Genomic DNA, 17,755 nt, shown 5'->3' on the forward strand with positions numbered 1-17,755 from the left:
TTGATGTGTGCATTCAATGGATTCGTGTCATTCATGAGTACAGTCTGCCAGAATGAATCCTATCTTAATGGAGGTTTTCAATGCAGATAAGCCGCACATTATATGTGCAAGTTATTGAAGATGAACTGGCAATATGTTCTCACTTCTCAGTCTTTGATGACTCAAGTTTCACTGTTTCACTAAAACCAGGACACAGACAAACTGCAGGTAACTGTGTCATAGAAATGCAATTATCTTGTTATCGTCCTCAAATAATTGCTATTTCAGCAGTCATACACTGTGGGCCTTCTGAACTGGGAAGGAGGATAATCAAAATGTGTATTCTGCTTCTTATTAGTGAACTCCTTCTAGAGGCATATTTGATAAAAAAACAGCTGAGTTTTGGGCAAGCGCATACATGGGAATGAGGAAATTTATTAAAGTAATTTCCTGTGTAACTACTGTACAAGCATGGACATTGGGAATTCTGTATTTCCGTTCTAGGAAGCTACATGCTTAGGGGTTTCTTCAGAGGCCATTTCTATGTGTTCATAACCCTTGATAAACTTGCTGTACCATCTGGCAGACAATCTTGGTGTTCGTTTTAATGACCTGAAATCCACATGACAAAGACCATACTTTATGGTGTAACCAGAGAGCCATTCGAAGTTGTCCATCAAAGACAACACAAAATAAACATTTGCTCCTTTCCTGCGGAGAGGTAACAAACGTTATTGTCTGGCCGCAGAGCAGTTTACATGAAAAAATAATTGAGAAATGCAACTACCTTATTGCAAAGCTCAAGTAAGTGAGGTAGTCACGAATGTAACTTAATCTTTCAGTGTCATTAAATAATTCTTCCACTGTGCTGCTGCTATTGCCTATTTGGGCATAACCTGAAAGACCAAAGAGAGATCAAGAGGTCCATACAGATATTATCATGGTACTGACGTACTGCAAGTATACTAAATAAAGATTCATAGAAGTGAATCATTATTCAAAGAAAGACATATTTTATATGTAATTTGTAGCTTTTTTTTGGCCAAACCCACCATTCTCTGTGATGTACAAAGGTATGTTTTGATATCTCTGATTTAAATACATGACCAACTTCTCCATAGAGCTTGGAACCACAAAGCTGTTTTCAACCGGTGTCTGCAATATTGATTTAGCAGTATTAATTTATGCAAGATCAATTCAGAAGTGGGGTTCTTGTTGCATAGAAGAATGCAATGTACAGTGTCCAATTTTTACCGGTTTTCCAATGGATATCCCATTTCGTTCTGCTGATTCAGAAACTAAAGCATCACCAGTGTAGGTGTCCAAATCACATGGAGAAAATATGCAATCCTTGACGTATAGTGTATTATAATGATTTATTCCGACAAAGTCGATTTGGTTTTTCAGTAGCTGCTTCTCTCCTTCTGTGAATTTTGGTAAGCTTGAGCCTAAGATTTGGTGCATGTCATGAGGATAATCACCAAAGAACAAGGGGTCGAGGAACCTATGTTAGGATACAACATCATATTAGCATTCAATCATGAACAACTCAAAAGTTAGTTCTGATAGCATCATAGTAATATACTATGATAGAATTGCAACTGATACCATGGAGCTTCAAATGACTGAGCTCGGCTTACTGCTATGTGGTCCTCTGTGATATTCCTTAGAGGTTCATACCATATCATAAATATTGTTATTCCAACAGAGCCACCTTGCTTGGCCTGAGAAAGACCGAAAACAGTGAAGACAACTTACATAAAAATTTACGTGGTTACTCCCCCTCCCTTTTAATCAATTTGTATTTTGTACCTGGTAATTCTTTCTGTAGATATTGACCGTCTTTGCATGCGCTAATATGATGCCATGTGCTGCAATGTAGGGCTCAGTTGATGAATTCCCAGAAGTGCATTTCCCAAATGGCTTGGAACAGTGATTGGGTGGGAATTTTCCACTGAAGTATCCGAGCTTCACCATAAGATTTGGCTCATTGAAAGTAGTCCAGTGCTTTACTCGGTCACCAAACATCTTGAAGCAAAGGTTGGCGAAGTAGATGAAGTCCTCCCTGAAGAGAAATGCAGAAACAGCCGGATATATGCTTACTGCATCTCCTGGCAGTGATCTGACAGATCTATAGTTCTTGTGGAAACTGCAAAGGAGAAGCTATATGTGCTTACTGCATTTCAGGGCTCAGCCAGGAGCCATATCTTTCTTCAAGTTCCCTGGGTACGTCAAAATGGTTGATGGTCACAAATGGCTGTATTCCTGCTCCAAGTGTATTGAGTACCAGGCTCCAGATTAGTGAGGCTGAACTGAAGGTTTGCTTGTTTTGCAGGGTGGCATATTTGTGGCGGGAGCTGATCACATTGCATCAAAGAAGGCCCACCTTTTCGTAGCAGACTGTTGATCAGATTATTGTAGAACTTGATGCCTGCCGGATTAACACCACCAAAGTGACCCTCTGTTCCGGACCATTCAAAAGGTAAGCACAAGTTAAAATGGTAGTGCAAAGAATAGTCCTGTGTAAGATCACCCTTGTGTTCTTGACCTAGGAGGTCGGTCCAAAGGCATTGACAGTTGGGTCGTGATAGATGATTTAGGTCACGCAATATCGGATTGTATTCATCTGAGAAATCAGGGTACAATATATAGGGACCTAATCTAGGCAATCTCAACCACCGTGACTTATAGAAACAGAATCGCGTGGGAGATGCCGATCTGATCCTATGCGTGAAACAGAAAGGCACAAGGCAGGCGATAGCCTTGCCATGCAATGCATGCACGAAAGCTAACCATATTTAGCTAACACCCCCCCCCCCCCCCCCGCGGTCTGAACTTCGGGTGCATAGATGTTCAGACTGGTCCTGAATTCTGTGAACACTGAGGTAGGAAGACCCTTGGTGAAGATATCTGCAAACCGGGATGTCATCGGGACGTGAAGCACACGAACGTCACCAACAGCAACATGCTCACGAACGAAGTGGAGATCAATCTCGACATGCTTCGTACGTTGATGCTGAACCGGATTGGTGGAGAGATACACAGCACTTACATTGTCACAATAGACAAGTGTAGATCGTGTGAGAGGACAGTGAAGTTCCAGAAAGGAGTTGTCGCAGCCAGCAAGCCTCAACAACACCATTTGCAACCGCCCTGTACTCAGCCTCAGCACTGGAACGGGACACCGTAGTCTGGCGCTTGGAGGACCAGGAAACCAGATTGCAGCCCAAGAAAACAGCGAAGCCTGAGGTGGACTTACGGGTGTCCGGGCAACCCGCCCAGTCGGCATCAGTGTAGACCACAAGCTCGGAAGGTGACGACGGTCGAAGGAGTCCATGATCTAGGGTGCCACGCAGATAACGCAGAATTCGCTTCACAGCCGAGAGGTGAGGCTCACGCGGAGCATGCATATGAAGACATACTTGCTGCACAGCATAAGAGATATCTGGCCGCGTGAAGGTGAGGTACTGCAAGGCACCAACCAGGCTTCTGTAGTCCGTGGCGTCGGTCACAGGGTTGCCATCTGTCGCTGAAAGCTTAGCCTGGGTATCCACTGGTGTGCTGCATGGCTTACACTGAGTCATGTTGGCACGTTCCAGGATGTCCAGGGTGTACTGTCGCTGCGAGAGAAACAATCCACCAGATCGGCGCTGAACAACAATGCCCAGAAAATGATGAAGCTCACCAAGATCCTTCATCGAAAATTCCTGTTGCAGAGCGGTGATGGTGCGCTGAAGGAGAGCAGGACTGGAAGCTGTGAGCACAATATCGTCCACGTAGAGGAGCAAGTAGATGGTGTCATGACCATGGTGATAGATGAACAAGGACGTGTCCGACTTTGTTTCAACAAAACCAATGGAGAGCAGGAAAGTGGCAAAACGGCTGTACCACGCACGAGGCGCCTGTTTCAATCCATAGAGCGATATGTTGAGCTTGCAAACATGATCAGGACGAGCTGTGTCAAGGAACCCCGTAGGCTGACTGCAGTAGACCGTCTCTGACAAGGTGCCATGCAAGAAGGCGTTCTTCACATCGAGCTGATGAACAGGCCACTGCTGCGACGAAGCCAAGGACAGGACTGTGCGAACGGTGGCGGGCTTAATGACTGGACTGAAAGTCTCATCGTAGTCGACGCCAGGTCGTTGCGTGAATCCTCGAAGAACCCAACGTGCCTTGTAGCGATCAAGGGAGCCGTCAGCATGGTACTTGTGGCGAAAGATCCACTTGCCTATGACAATGTTGGCACCTGGGGGCCGGGGCACTATATGTCTATATCCCAGATGTTGTTGGACATTAGCGCAGATAATTCCTCTTCCATGGCAGCGCGTCAGTTAGGATCAGCAAGTGCGCTTCTGTATGTCTTGGGGATGGGCGGTGGTGTCGTTGAGGCATGGAGGAGGGACGGCTGGTGGAAGCCATGTTTGCCGCGGGTCGCCATCGAGTGGTTGTTGACAATGGGGGCGACCGGCACGGCACCCTTGGGAAGGGGAGGGCCAACCGTAGCACCGCTTGGTCCAGGCGCGGGGCCAGCAGCAGTGCCGCTCGGGCTGGGCGCAGGGCAAGTCGCAGCGGGCGGACGCGGTCGCCGTGTATACACGTGCGGTAGCGGGGGGACTAGCGCACGGGGTGCCGATGTCGACGGAGTGGACGGGGCCGCGCATGGCGCGGGTGTCGCCGGGGCCGCGCGTGGCGCGGGTGTCGCCGAATCGGAGGGGGCCGCGTGTGGCGCGGGCGTCGCCGGGGCCGCGCGTGGCACAGGGGTTGCAGAGTCGGAGGAGGCGACACGAGGCGCGGGCGTTGCCGAGTCGGAGGAGGCCGCGCATGGCGTGGTCGTCACCGGGGCCGCGCGGGGCGCAGGCGTCGCCGAGGCCGCGCGTGGCTCGAGCGATGGCAAGCTTGGAGTGCCGCTGTCAGGACCTGCATCGGAAGGAGGAGGACCAATGGGGGGGGACCCTGGTCGCATGGTCAGTAGACGAGCTCAAGGTCACTGGTCGATGGTGGTGTCTTGGAACGGGTAAAGGAAGCCTAATCAAAGACAACATGTCTAGAGATGATAATCCGGTTCGACGACAGATCAAGACATCGGTACCCCTTGTGATCGGAGGAATAGCCAAGAAAGATGCAAAGGGTGGGCCGAGGCGAGAGCTTGTGCGGCGCTGTGGCGGACATGTTAGGGTAGCAAGTACAACCGAACACGCGAAGATGCGCGTAGGATGGGTGGGATCCATACAGGTGGAAGTAGGGCGTCCCGAAATCGAGCATCTTGGTGGGGAGGCGGTTCAACTGGTAAGTTGCCGTGTGAAGGCCTTCAACCCAATAAGAGGCAGAGAGGGACGCCTGAAACAGCATGGAGCGCACGATGTTGTTAATGGAACGAATCATACGCTCAGCTTTACCGTTTTGGGATGAGGTGTACGGGCAAGACATTCGTAGCTGCACGCCATTGGTAAGGAAGAAGGACCGGGAAGATGAGTTATCAAATTCTCGGCCGTTATCACATTGAACACTCTTGATGGTACATCCGAACTGGGTTCGCACATATGCAAAGAAATTGGTTAGTGCAGCAAACGTCTCAGACTTCAGACGTAGTGGAAACGTCCATAAGTAATGAGAACAATCATCAAGAATGACAAGATAATACTTGTAACCGGACACACTTGACACAGGAGATGTCCAAAGATCACAATGAATCAAATCAAAATTCTTGAGTGCACGAGAGTTTGAATTGTGAAAAGGCAAACAGATGTGACGACCAAGCTGGCATGCATGACATAAGGTGTCGATTGTGCTTTTATTACAGGAGATGGTTGTAGTACTAATGAGCTTGGACAGGGCCTCAGCGCCGGGGTGGCCAAGGCGGCGATGCCAAGTGTCGACTGGTGTGCGGTGGCAGCAACAAGGGCGCGCTGTGGGGAGGATGATGCCGGGAGGGACACCGAGTAGAGCGGTCCAGCGCTATTGCACCTGGTAATCACGTTCTTGGTGCGAAGATCCTTCACAGAGAGGCCAAAGGGGTCAAACTCAATGGAACAGTGGTTATCAGTGGTAAACTGGCGAGCAGGCAGAAGGTTCTTAATAATATCAGGAGCAACAAGAATATTATTAAGATAAAAGGGGCCAGGTAAGACTGAATGACCAAAAGCTGTAACAGGGAGAGTGGAGGCCAATGATAATGGAGGAAGGATATGCGGAACGTGGCGGGCGAAACAACGAGATGTTACCGATGTCGGGCGTCATGTGAGTGGACGCGCCAGAGTCGACAACCCACTCGGTGGTGTTGGGGGGGGGGGTTCAGAGTCATTATGCTGAAGTTGTTGGCAAGATGCTGTTGATCCCACTCGCCTGACCAAGGAGTCCATGTCGAGGAGGGAGGCGGCGCAGGTGGCTGCACTGGAGGCTGCTGCTGGTAGTACGCCTGTTGCCACTGTGGTGACGGAGGATGCGGCGCCTACTGCTGCTGGACGTAGTCGGCGAGCATGGCCTGCTGATAGGCCTGCGCCTGCTGGAATGCCTGGGCCGTCTGCGGGTTCCCGGCGCGCGGGTTCGGCGCGTTCTGCTGAGGTGGAGGGCGCTGCTGTCCTTGCTGATGGCCGGTGTCACCCCCTGGTTAGGCCACATGGTGATCTTGCACGTCCAGGGGTTGTAGAGGGACAGCCACGGGCTGTTGCCCTTGTTCCGACGTCGGCGGCGGTTGGAGGTGCCGGAGGACGCCGTGGTGGTGGAACGCGGCTGTGGCCCGCTGCCGGTAGGAGTGGACGTAGGGCCGCTAGTGCTGGGAGCAGGCGGCGCTGGCTTGCCGGAGCTCTTGGGGGCGTTGGCGAGGAGGGCACTCGAAGAAGACGATGCATGAGTGCTGGTGATGAGTTCCTCGAGGAGCAGCTCATTGCGGGCCTCATCGAACGAAGGGAACGGGCCACGGCGAAAGTGAATCCGCATGTGACCGAACTTGTCGTTGAGGACACGCAAAACATTGAGGATGAGGGTGCGGTCGTTCATGACCTTGCCGAGATCCCGGAGCTTGGCCGCCATGGACTTCATCTGGCGGCAGTAGTCGCAGACGGACAACTCACCCTGGGAGAAGGCGCGGAACTCGGCGTCGAGGCGCAGCGCACGAGTTTCGCTGTTGCCAAGGAACTGCGCCTCGATGCCAAGCCACGCCTAGCGAGCAGTACCGCCGCGGACGCGGACAGAGTCCATGATCTCCGTGGTGATCGCGCCGTAGATCCAGGAGAGCACGACGGCGTCCATGCGCCTCCATGCCGAAACACCAGGGTGGGCGGCATCGGAGAGGACGTGGTTGGAGAAAGCGTAGCGATCCAGGGTGAGGAGAACGAGATCACGCCACCGATCATAGTGATTGGACAGCGGATCAAGGACGACGGACACAAGAGTCCGGATGTTCTCCATGCCGGCGGCCTGGGTGTGGAGATTGGCGACGACAGCGGCTTCGAAGGCGGCGGCGGCGTCCGCTGGTGTGTCGTCGTCGTCCTCCTTGGGTGGATCGGCCCGTCTGCGGGTCTCTTCAACCTGATGGGCGAGATCGGCGGCGGCGCGCCGCTCCTTCTCGAGGGCGGCGGCGGCGGCGCGCACGCGTTCTGCGGCGGCAGCAGCGGCCTGGGCAGCAGCATCGGCTTCGGCGGCAAGGGCCTTGCGCTTTTCCTCCTAGTCGGCGGCGAGCTTCTTGGCTTCAGCGGCCGCGTGCTCCTGCTGCTCGGCAGCGAGCACGGTGTCGTAAGGGGAAGGTGGCTGAGGCGCCAGGGGCACGACGGGGAGCGACGCGGCTACGTCGGTGGCTGGGGTGCGGAAGCGAGAGGTCACGGATCGTGACGGTCTCTTGATACCATGATAGATGATTTAGGTCACGCAATATCGGATTGTATTCATCTGAGAAATCAGGTACAATATATAGGGACCTAATCTAGGCAATCTCAACCACCGTGACTTATAGAAACAGAATCACGTGGGAGATGCCGATCTGATCCTATGCGTGAAACAAAAAGGCACAAGGCAGGCGATAACCTTGCCGTGCATGCACGAAAGCTAACCATATTTAGCTAACAGGTCGGTATAACTCATGAGATTCTGGAAACGAGCTTACTTGGAAGTATTCTCGACCAGGACAGTGAGAATCTATAGGAGTCGAGGCCCAGCGAATGCATCATCTCTGTGTCCTCCTGTCAATGCTGATTTAAGCATGAGGTGCTGCCTACGCCTGCACCTTATGCTTATTTATGCATGTATGCAAAATACATTACTACTGATGAAGATATTTGATTTCTCTGTTGACACAGAATCGCGCCAACACACTCGAGTGCGCTAGAACGCGCAGCAAGATCGTCAAAACGATCAACACCCGCGAAACCCTGGGCGGACCCGTCTGACCGGTTTCGCCGACCGGTCTAACCGGTGCAGGCAGGGGCTCGCTGGAAACCTAGAACAGCGAGTTTGGGAGGGACCCCGTCGGAGCTCGTGATCGTAGGGTTGTTCTGAAGTCGGCAGGCCACTCAGAACGTCTTCAAACGCCGCCGGGGCGAAGGAAGAAGGAAGAAAGCAATCTAGGGTTGGAAAAGGTTAGGGTTTGAGAGATAAAAGTAATGCAATTTTTCGTATTGATTCGATTGGGAATAACCTCAATCGGCCTTAGCCTTTATATTTATAGGCCGGGGAAGACGTACCCCTTCACGAGTAGGATTACATGAGGACTCTTTACAAAAACCCTAATTCTACTCGGACTGCACAGACCAGACCGGTCTGACCGGTCGGCCTCAGCAGATGCCAAATTTGGCTGTCAACATATGCCCCCTGCTTTTTGGTGAGTTTCACAAGCCAAAAAGCAAGAACTATCCTGATGTACATGTTTTACACTGCATACAAGTCTAAAAACAAAACTAAGGGCGATATACAATACCGGCCGTCTTTGTCTTCATGCACTTTGCCATACGCTAGGATAAAATTTCTTCAAGTATCTCCCGTTGATAGCTCTAGGTAGACGCTCACATTGCACCGTCTCCATCATATATGAATTACCGGAGATAACCTTGATAATCTTGTAGGGACCCTCCCAACTTGGCGACCATTTGCCAAACTTGTTGCTTTTCATCCCAAGAGGCAAAATTGTCTTCCAAACTAGATCTCCAACCTGAAAAGACTTAAGTTTTATCTTCTTGTTGTAGGCTCTAGCCACCCGAAGCTTGTCCTTCTCAATTTCCTTCAAAGCCTTCAAATGCTTGTCGGTCACCTCATCAATATTATCCATCATCATATCATGATAATCATATCCAGATTCACCTCAACGGGTAAAACGGCCTCTTGACCATACACAAGCTCAAAAGGAGTAACCTTAGTAGCACCATGTCTAGATATACGGTGAGCCCACAATGCTTCGGATAACACTTCATGCCACCTCCTAGGATTTTCCTCTATCTTTTTCTTAACAAGTTTGATCAAAGTCTTATTACTAGGCTCGGCCTGTCCATTGGCCTGACCATAGTATAGAGATGAATTGAGCAATTTAATCTTGTAAGATTCGGCAAAGGCATGCACCTCTTTTGATATAAATGAAGTACCTTGATCCGTTGTCAAAGTTTGTGGAATGCCGAATCTATGAATAATATGCTCAGTAATAAACTCAATTACCTCTTTATGCGTCATATTCTTCAAAGGAACCGTTTCGGTCCATTTAGTGAAATAATCCGTAGCAACCAACACGAAGCGATGCCCCTTTGACGATAGAGGATTAATTTGTCCAATGAAATCCAACCCCCAACCTCGGAACGGCCATGGTTTAATAATAGGATGCATCAATGCAGCAGGCACCAATTGCAAATCACCAAACCGCTAACACTCTTCACATCCTTTATAGTAGTTGAAACAATCAGATAACATAGTGGGCCAATAAAAACCGGCTCTTCTAAGTAACCACTTCATCTTCTAAGATATGCATTTAGAGAACCATTATAACATTGGCATACCTTAGATACTTGCTGCACCACCAAAAGAGAATCTCCAAAGGCTTCAACATGCTTCACGCCCATGGATTGCAAGAATTCCAAGCCAAATAAAAGACCCTCATATTCAACTTGGTTATTTGTGCACTCTTCTTCCAATCGGTTTGAAAATTCAAAAACAGCACCATTCGGAGAAATAAGAATAGCACCAATCCCTTGACCACCATCACAAACCGATCCATCAAAGTACAACTTCCATGGTGTGCAAGTAATATAGCCGACTTCTAAATCATGCTTATCATTAATCCGATGCTCAACAATAAAATCTGCTACAATTTGGCCTCTCATAGATTTCAAAGGTTCACAAGCCAAATCATACTCAACTAAAGCATAAGCCCACTTACCGATTCTACCACTCAAAATCGGTTTCTGTAACATATGTTTGATCACATCGGTTTGACATACTACTATGCAAGTACTAGATAATAGATAATGTCTCAATTTGGTACAAGCATAATAAAGAGACAAACATAACTTCTCAATAAATATATACCTCATCTCCGCATCAATAAGTCGTCGGCTTAAATATGTAATAATATATTCCTTCCCTTCGGTCTCTTGAGTCAAAACAGCTCCAATAACCTTGTCTTCAGCAGCCACATAGAGTCTGAAAGGTACTCCTCTTCTAGGTGCTTTGAGTACAGGTGGTGAAGACAAATAAATCTTGATCTTCTCAAATGCTTCTTGCTGTTTTGCCCCCCAAGTAAATTCGGTTTCATCTTTTAACCGAAGAATATGAGTAAAAACATCAATCTTCTCGGACAAGTTAAATATAAATCTTCTCAAGAAATTTACCTTGCCCAAGAACTTCTGTAAATCCTTCTTGCATGTAGGGGTTTCAACCTTCTTCATGGCTTCAACTATCTTAGGATCAATCTTTATTCCTTTCTCATGAATAATGAAGCCAAGAAACTTTCCAGTCGATACACCAAAAGCACATTTGAGCGGATTCATCTTTAAACCATACCGGCGCATCCTCTCAAGAGCAAGTCTCAAATCGGCTAAATGATGATCTAAACCGGCCGATTTAATGACAATATCATCAATGTACACTTCCAAGATGACACCAATTAAATCATGAAAGATTAAATTCATAGCTCTTTGATAAGTAGCACTCGCATTTTTTAAACCAAAAGTCATAACCACCCACTCAAATAAGCCGACAAATCCCGGACATCTAAAGGCCGTTTTAGATATATCTTCTTCGGCCATGAATATTTGATTGTAACCGGCGTTACCATCAAGAAAACTAATGATACGATGTCCGGAAGCCTCATTAATCAACATATCGGCTATAGGCATAGGATACTCATCTTTGGGAGTAGCTTTATTAAGATCTCTAAAATCAATGCACACTCTAATTTTCCCCGAATCCTTTTTCTCAACAGGCACAATATTAGAGATCCAATCAGCATAACAACAAGACCGAATAAATCCAGCATCAAGTAAACGATTAATTTCAGTTTTAATTCAGTCATAAATAATGGGATTGAAACGCCTAAACGGTTGTTTATATGGTCTAAAACCGGCTTTAATTGGTAAACGATGCTCAACAAGATCACGACTCAAACCAGGCATTTTATGATACTCCCAAGCAAAACAATCAACATATTCTTTTAATAAATTAACCAAATCGGCTTTATATTCAGCCGATAAATTTTTGTTTACAAAAGTCGGCCTAGGAATAGTTCCATCACCAATATCTATCTTTTCTAAAGGATCGGCCGATGTAAACCCTTGTCCCAGCTTATCTAGATCACCAAAATCTTCAATGGCTTCACACATATCGTTCGTACGCGCCCGATATTGATCTAGCCTCTGCTGTAACCATTCTGCGTTGGACCGGTCTGACCGGTCGGGGTGTCCGGTCTGACCAGTAGGCCCTGTGCGCCGAACGGGACAAGACCGGTCTGACCGGTCGGCACTGGCGGTCTGACCGGTCTCCTCTGGAGTGTCTGTTGTACTCATCTGATTTACATTAAATGATTTAGCCGATTATCCATCGGCTTTAGTACAGCTGAAACAAAACCATCCTTAGTGCAACTAATCAAAATCATAATCGGACAGGTCCACGCCCGATAAACACTTGATGTTGTCGTGTACACTAATGGAATCCGAATCGGCTAAAGCAACAAAGGATGAAGTATCCCCATGAACAATCTCAACCTCATCGCCGATCCACTGAACAAGAAACTGATGCAAGGTAGAAGGAACACACTGATTTGCATGAATCCAATCCCTCCCAAGAATCAAATTGTAGTTACCTTGCACTTCCGCGACGAAGAAAGCTGTAGCAAGCGTCTTATTTCCAATGGTGAGCTCCATGGAAGCAACTCCTTTGGCGCTAAGGGGCTCGCTCAACACCACTGACGGTCATGTTCGTCTTGATCAGGTCTTCGTCTTGGCCACCGAGCTTCTTGTACAGCGAGTAGGGCATAAGATTTACAATGGCCCCACCATCTATTAGCATGCGAGTCACCGGCTTCCCGTTGATGTGTCCCCTCATATAAAGAGCCTTCACATGATTGTCTTTCTCGCTTGGCTTCTGGAACACAGCTTCACGGGGCCCGAACTGAAGATGAGCCAAATCCTCCTCCGGAACCACGAAGTAATCCGAAGATAAGTGCACCACATTGATCTCCATATTGGTGCACTCTGGAGACACTTCGTAGTCTACCAATTCCTCGTCTTCAGCTGTCGGAGGAACTGCTGGGGCTTCATCAACAGAAGGAACCGAAACGGGCGGCACCGATTCGGCTGTTGCCTCTGCACTGGGCTCGACCGGTCTGACCGGTTGGTCAGAGCGGACTGACCGGTTGGTCAGAGCGGTCTGACCGGTCCTCCTGACCGGTCTGACCGGTCGGCTGTGGCGGTCCGACCGGTCTGTCTGGCTGGTCAGCTGTCTTAGCTTTCCACACCTTGCTTTGAGGGAACATAGGCCTGTATCTGTTGAATTCCTCATCCCTCATCTTCTCCTTCTCCTGTTCCTTCTTTTCTTTGTTGCGGAGGCGCTGCAATTTCCTTTTTTGAGTATGAGTTAATCCCGAAGGGCACCATCTAGGCTGATGGTACTTATCCGCTGCACCCTTGCTGCTACCGGCCTCATGATCATTGGACATGACCGGCATTTGTGAAGGAACATCAACCGATGTATCTACATCCATCGGTCTCTTGCCCGTATCTCTTATGGGCACTTCGATTTCACCGATTTGAATAACATCGGCTTTGGGCTTTTCTGAATCAACCACGGTCTTCTGCTCCCCCCTCTTTTCTTTGATGCGATACTCAAACCTTGGAACATGAGCTTGACCCGGCTTCTGATGAGACCGGTCTGACCGGTCAGTGTGTACCGGTCTGACCGGTGCAACCTGCTGCCCTGGACCGGATTGGCGCGGTCCCAATCGGTCATGCACTGGCATCCTAGAGCTTTCCCCTTGATAATGTGGAGGATAAGGCATCGGGAAACACTGCATCCATATCCCCCATGCTCCCATGCCGGATTTGTTGCATTTGAAGCTGGTGGCATCCACGGCATGGTAGCATACATCTTCTGAGGAGGATATAACGTGACAACATCACCTCTGCGCCTGCTGGACTCCCTCCTTGGTGACGCTGGACGATCTTGACGCGGTGGTGAACGCGGTCTCTTTTTTAGCGGCCGATCGTTTTGAACGGCCTTTGTGTACTTGTTCAGCAACTGGTTGAAGGTGGGCTTCTGATTAGCAGTTCTTCCCTGCACCTTCACTTCGTTGGTCTTCCAAGTACCCACTTCCGGATGTTTTGGCTTGAAGGTCCGGGGACGGTCACCAAGGCGGTCTGACCGGTTGGAAGAACCGGTCTGACCGTTCGGACCGGTCTGACCGGTCGGAGACACCGGTCTGACCGGTCGTGCCTGATCAGCAGACCGATTTTCTAGTGGAGAGCTCCCTTGCCCCCCGAGTCTGGGATTCTTGACAATGACCTTCAGAGTACTCTTGCCATCATCAGTTTTCTCTTTGATAACTTCTCGGGCAAGGATCTTGTCACTTGTGTTCATCGGTCTTGGATCACCGATGACAACATGCTTCCCCTTGGCTCCTTCGGCTTGTTCCGGCCGAATGAGCACCTTTGGATTGTTCAATTCCAGCGTATGAACAGGGAAAGGAGCTTTGTCAATCTGCATCTCAGAAAGTACTAATCGTCCTTCATTAATGGCCGATTGTACCTGTCGACGAAAAACATTACAATCATTAGTAGCATGAGATGTAGAGTTATGCCACTTACAATATGCATGTCGTTTAAGCTCGTCGGGAGATGGAATAGCATGCGATAATCGGATGTTACCATTCTTAAGTAATTCATCAAAAATCCGATCACAATTAGAAACATCAAAAGTAAACTTCGGCTCCTCTTGCCGATTCTTTTGAATCGGCTTGAGAGACGGAACCGAACCGGGTTTGGCCTTTGATGGCCAAACAAATTCAGCGGCATATACTTCTTTACCATCATCGTCCGAACCATCCGAATCATGATCAAGAATGTGTGTGTTGGACCGATGAGGCTTGAAAGTATCTTTGGCATTTTTAAGTTTAAATTCTAAACCCATGACTTTAATTTACAAGAAATTCACGGTATGATACTCAAAGCCCTCAAGTTTCTCTTTCAAATAAGAACGTAAACCATTAAATGCCAAGTCCGCCAAATTTTTTTCGGAAATTGTCAAACTAAAACACCGATTTTTAATTTCTTTAAATCTTTTAAAATAATCCGAAGAAGATTCATCACGTCCTTGCCTAATCGATGTTAAATCCAACAATTTCGCTTCGGTTTCCCCACTAAAGAAGTGATCATGAAATTTACGCTCCAATTGAGCTCAATTGCGAATAGAGTTAGGAGCAAGTGAAGAAAACCAAGAGAAAGTCGTTCCAGTCAAAGATAAAGAAAATAAACGCACACGTAAAGCATCATTAAAACCAGCTTCCCCTAACTGCAATATATATTGACTAACGTGTTCCCAAGTTGTACGAGAATCATCACCATTAAATTTAGTAAACTCGGGAATACGCTAACCAGCCGGAAAAGGAGTGAAATCAAACTCAGCGGGATAAGGTTTTTGATATAAACGTGTAGTACCCATATCCACCCCAAGCTTACTCTTAATCGCATTCGCCAGATCCTCCTTGAACTTAATAAGATCGGCTTGATAGTGCTGGCTGGTATAGAACTCAGAAAACCGATGTGCATTAGGATTTCCATGCGCCATCGTCTGTAACGAAGTTGGGATCGGTCCTTGATTAGGTCCAGATCCCTGTGATCCTCCCGCTACAGCAGTAGTGCGGGGCGGTGTATAAAGTGACAATTCATTAGTTCGGCTAGGGGCAGCCGAACCTGGAATTGTCTCGAGAGGCGTTGGCGACGTCACTGAGTAACCGGTCTGACCGGTCGGATAACCGGTCTGACCGGTCGGACCGGTCTGACCGATCTGTGGGACCGGTCTGACCGGTGCTGTGTGCACGGTCGACGGTGGTGGGGTTTGGCCTGGAAACGAGTTCGGCGGCATACTATAAAGTGGTTCAGATGTGAACTCAGGGGTAGCCGAACTCGGATCTGATGAGTTATGATCTGACATAGGTTGTTTACCTTTAAGCGCATCAACATCACTACTTAATTTAACTAAAATGTCACCTGTGGCAGCTTGTGCAGCAATAATCTTCTGATCCATTAAAGATGACATTCTATCAAACATATCAGATGGAGAAAGGCTTACATTGGGGATCTCTTCAATCTTATCCTGATTAAGCTTGAGAGACGGCAGCACGAACTCCTCCACCCTTTTGACGAGGCCACCACGATCCTTCTTGAAGCCCTTCAAGAATTGTGCCTTGACGTGCTCCTCCACAAGAAGGTAGGCCTTGCGTTCCTTCTCAGTGAGCTCCTCCATGGTAGCCGTGATGATGTTCTCCTTGTTGATTTCTGAAGAGCCCATCTTTTCCAGGGAGTAGATCAGATCGGTTTTAAAACCAGATTAATCTCTCCCCAGCGGAGTCGCCAAAAATTATGTTGACACAGAATCGCGCCAACACACTCGAGTGCGCTAGAACGCGCAGCAAGATCGTCAAAACGATCAACACCCGCGAAACCCTGGGCGGACCCGTCTGACCGGTTTCGCCGACCGGTCTGACCGGTGCAGGCAGGGGCTCGCTGGAAACCTAGAACAGCGAGCTCGGGAGGGACCCCGTCGGAGCTCGTGATCGTAGGGTTGTTCTGAAGTCGGCAGGCCACTCAGAACGTCTTCAAACGCCGCCGGGACGAAGGAAGAAAGCAATCTAGGATTGGAAAATGTTAGGGTTTGAGAGATAAAAGTAATGCGATTTTTTGTATTGATTCGATTGGGAATAACCTCAATCGGCCTTAGCCTTTATATTTATAGGCCGGGGAAGACGTACCCCTTCACGAGTAGGATTACATGATGACTCTTTACAAAAACCCTAATTCTACTCGGACTGCACAGACCAGACCGGTCTGACCGGTCGGCCCGACCGGTCAGACCGGTCGGCCTCAGCAGATGCCAAATTTGGCTGTCAACATTCTCTTATGCTTACCAGGTATCGATGGTAATGGTCAACAGCCACATCGCCATTGCTTCCATCCACAATCTTTCCTGGTTTTGGAGTAGCAGCAGCAAGATTAAGATAGCCAACAAATAAGTCAAGCGAGTCTGTGATCGTCAAGCGCACGTCTATAGCTGCACTTGCTGCCATCAGTCATCTACGAGTATTAAAACAGATAGCTACCTCCTGAATTGAGTCTACCAACAATGATATGATCCACTGTTTTCATTACAGAATTGTCCTAACTAGGTACTGGCCGGGTAAGCTCCAGTGTTTGCTTGACGTCATTTTACCATAATCCTCTATGAGCGAGTGTCCTCGTACTGCGGCACAACTATTCTAATGGAACGAGACATGAGATACGAAAAGAATTGGAGGCTATGCCCAGTGCAGTTTTCATAGGAGCTGAAGGCATATGGTTCAGGGGAAAGTATGAGTGGGCAATTGGCGCTTCTCAAACAAAGACGCTTAGAACCATGTGTTCAACGAAGACTACCTACTTTTCTCCAAGAAACACTTGTTCTAAATTGCACTTAGCTAAGCATCAGCTACTTCTTTCTATTCAAGTTCATCACTTGGTTTTACTGAATTTTGCGGTGTTTTGGGTGGCTTAGGCCATTTCATGCATACTTAAGAGTTATCAGGTACACCTTGAATACGAATGAAGACATCCCAATTGCTCGGGCCCTTGTTGTCCTCTAGATAGGCGCCTTCGATCTGAAACAAGGATGTACAAGAGTCTTCGCAACAGAGAGATCAAATGAAATAAAATAGAGGAGAAAGTACATATATCCAAAGGTCAGCAGGCAATGCATGGCCAAATCAGCAAAATCGATTTTTTTTTTCAAGGTCAGCTGAGAAGCTAGCCATAGAAGAAGTGGCCGGTAGTTGGAACTTAGAAAAATCTGGCATGCGCCACCATTTGTAAATTCATAAAAAATGGTGACCATCACTAGTCAGGAAATAGATGCAATAAACTCTGACGACGACATGCATACGCGTGCGTATCCAGCTGATGAGCTCGCCGGCGCCGGCGCCGTACCTGGTAAGAAGAGGTGCCGGCGCCGAAGAGGAAGGACGGCGGGAACTCGCTCCGCCGCCGACGGAGGAGACGAAGAGAGCGAGGAGAAGGAGGAGGCAGCTGAGTCGCGCCATGGCTGCTGGCAGCCAGGATCCTAG

The 17,755-nt window shown here is 48.3% G+C and overlaps 1 protein-coding gene and 1 long non-coding RNA gene across 8 annotated transcripts; one reads left to right on the forward strand and one right to left on the reverse strand.

Moving 5' to 3' along the window:
• Positions 1–301: 301 nt before the first annotated feature.
• On the reverse strand, positions 302–17,610 carry LOC120681827 (beta-glucosidase 16-like). Of its 7 annotated transcripts, none has more exons than XM_039963464.1 (11): positions 17,227–17,549; positions 16,568–16,626; positions 8,078–8,153; positions 2,366–2,440; positions 2,157–2,244; positions 1,792–2,044; positions 1,588–1,703; positions 1,234–1,483; positions 1,032–1,134; positions 767–875; positions 302–690 (listed from the first exon to the last, which is right to left on the reverse strand). In XM_039963464.1, the coding sequence occupies exons 3-11, from the start codon at positions 8,139–8,141 to the stop codon at positions 480–482; spliced, it is 1,269 nt and encodes a 422-aa protein (XP_039819398.1). In that variant the 5' UTR covers positions 8,142–8,153; positions 16,568–16,626; positions 17,227–17,549; the 3' UTR covers positions 302–479. The 7 variants fall into 7 exon arrangements, with proteins under 7 accessions (XP_039819398.1, XP_039819395.1, XP_039819396.1 ...); XM_039963461.1 differs by having other exon boundaries at positions 8,078–8,162; positions 17,227–17,293; XM_039963462.1 differs by having other exon boundaries at positions 8,078–8,191; positions 17,227–17,293.
• Positions 2,008–16,824, forward strand: LOC120681830. The gene is made up of 3 exons (XR_005678105.1): positions 2,008–2,205; positions 2,315–2,461; positions 16,571–16,824. It is a non-coding gene; the product is annotated as an uncharacterized LOC120681830 (long non-coding RNA).
• Positions 17,611–17,755: the final 145 nt, after the last annotated feature.

Source organism: Panicum virgatum, chromosome 7N (genome assembly GCF_016808335.1).
Source record: "Panicum virgatum strain AP13 chromosome 7N, P.virgatum_v5, whole genome shotgun sequence".
NCBI classification, from domain to species: Eukaryota; Viridiplantae; Streptophyta; class Magnoliopsida; order Poales; family Poaceae; genus Panicum; species Panicum virgatum.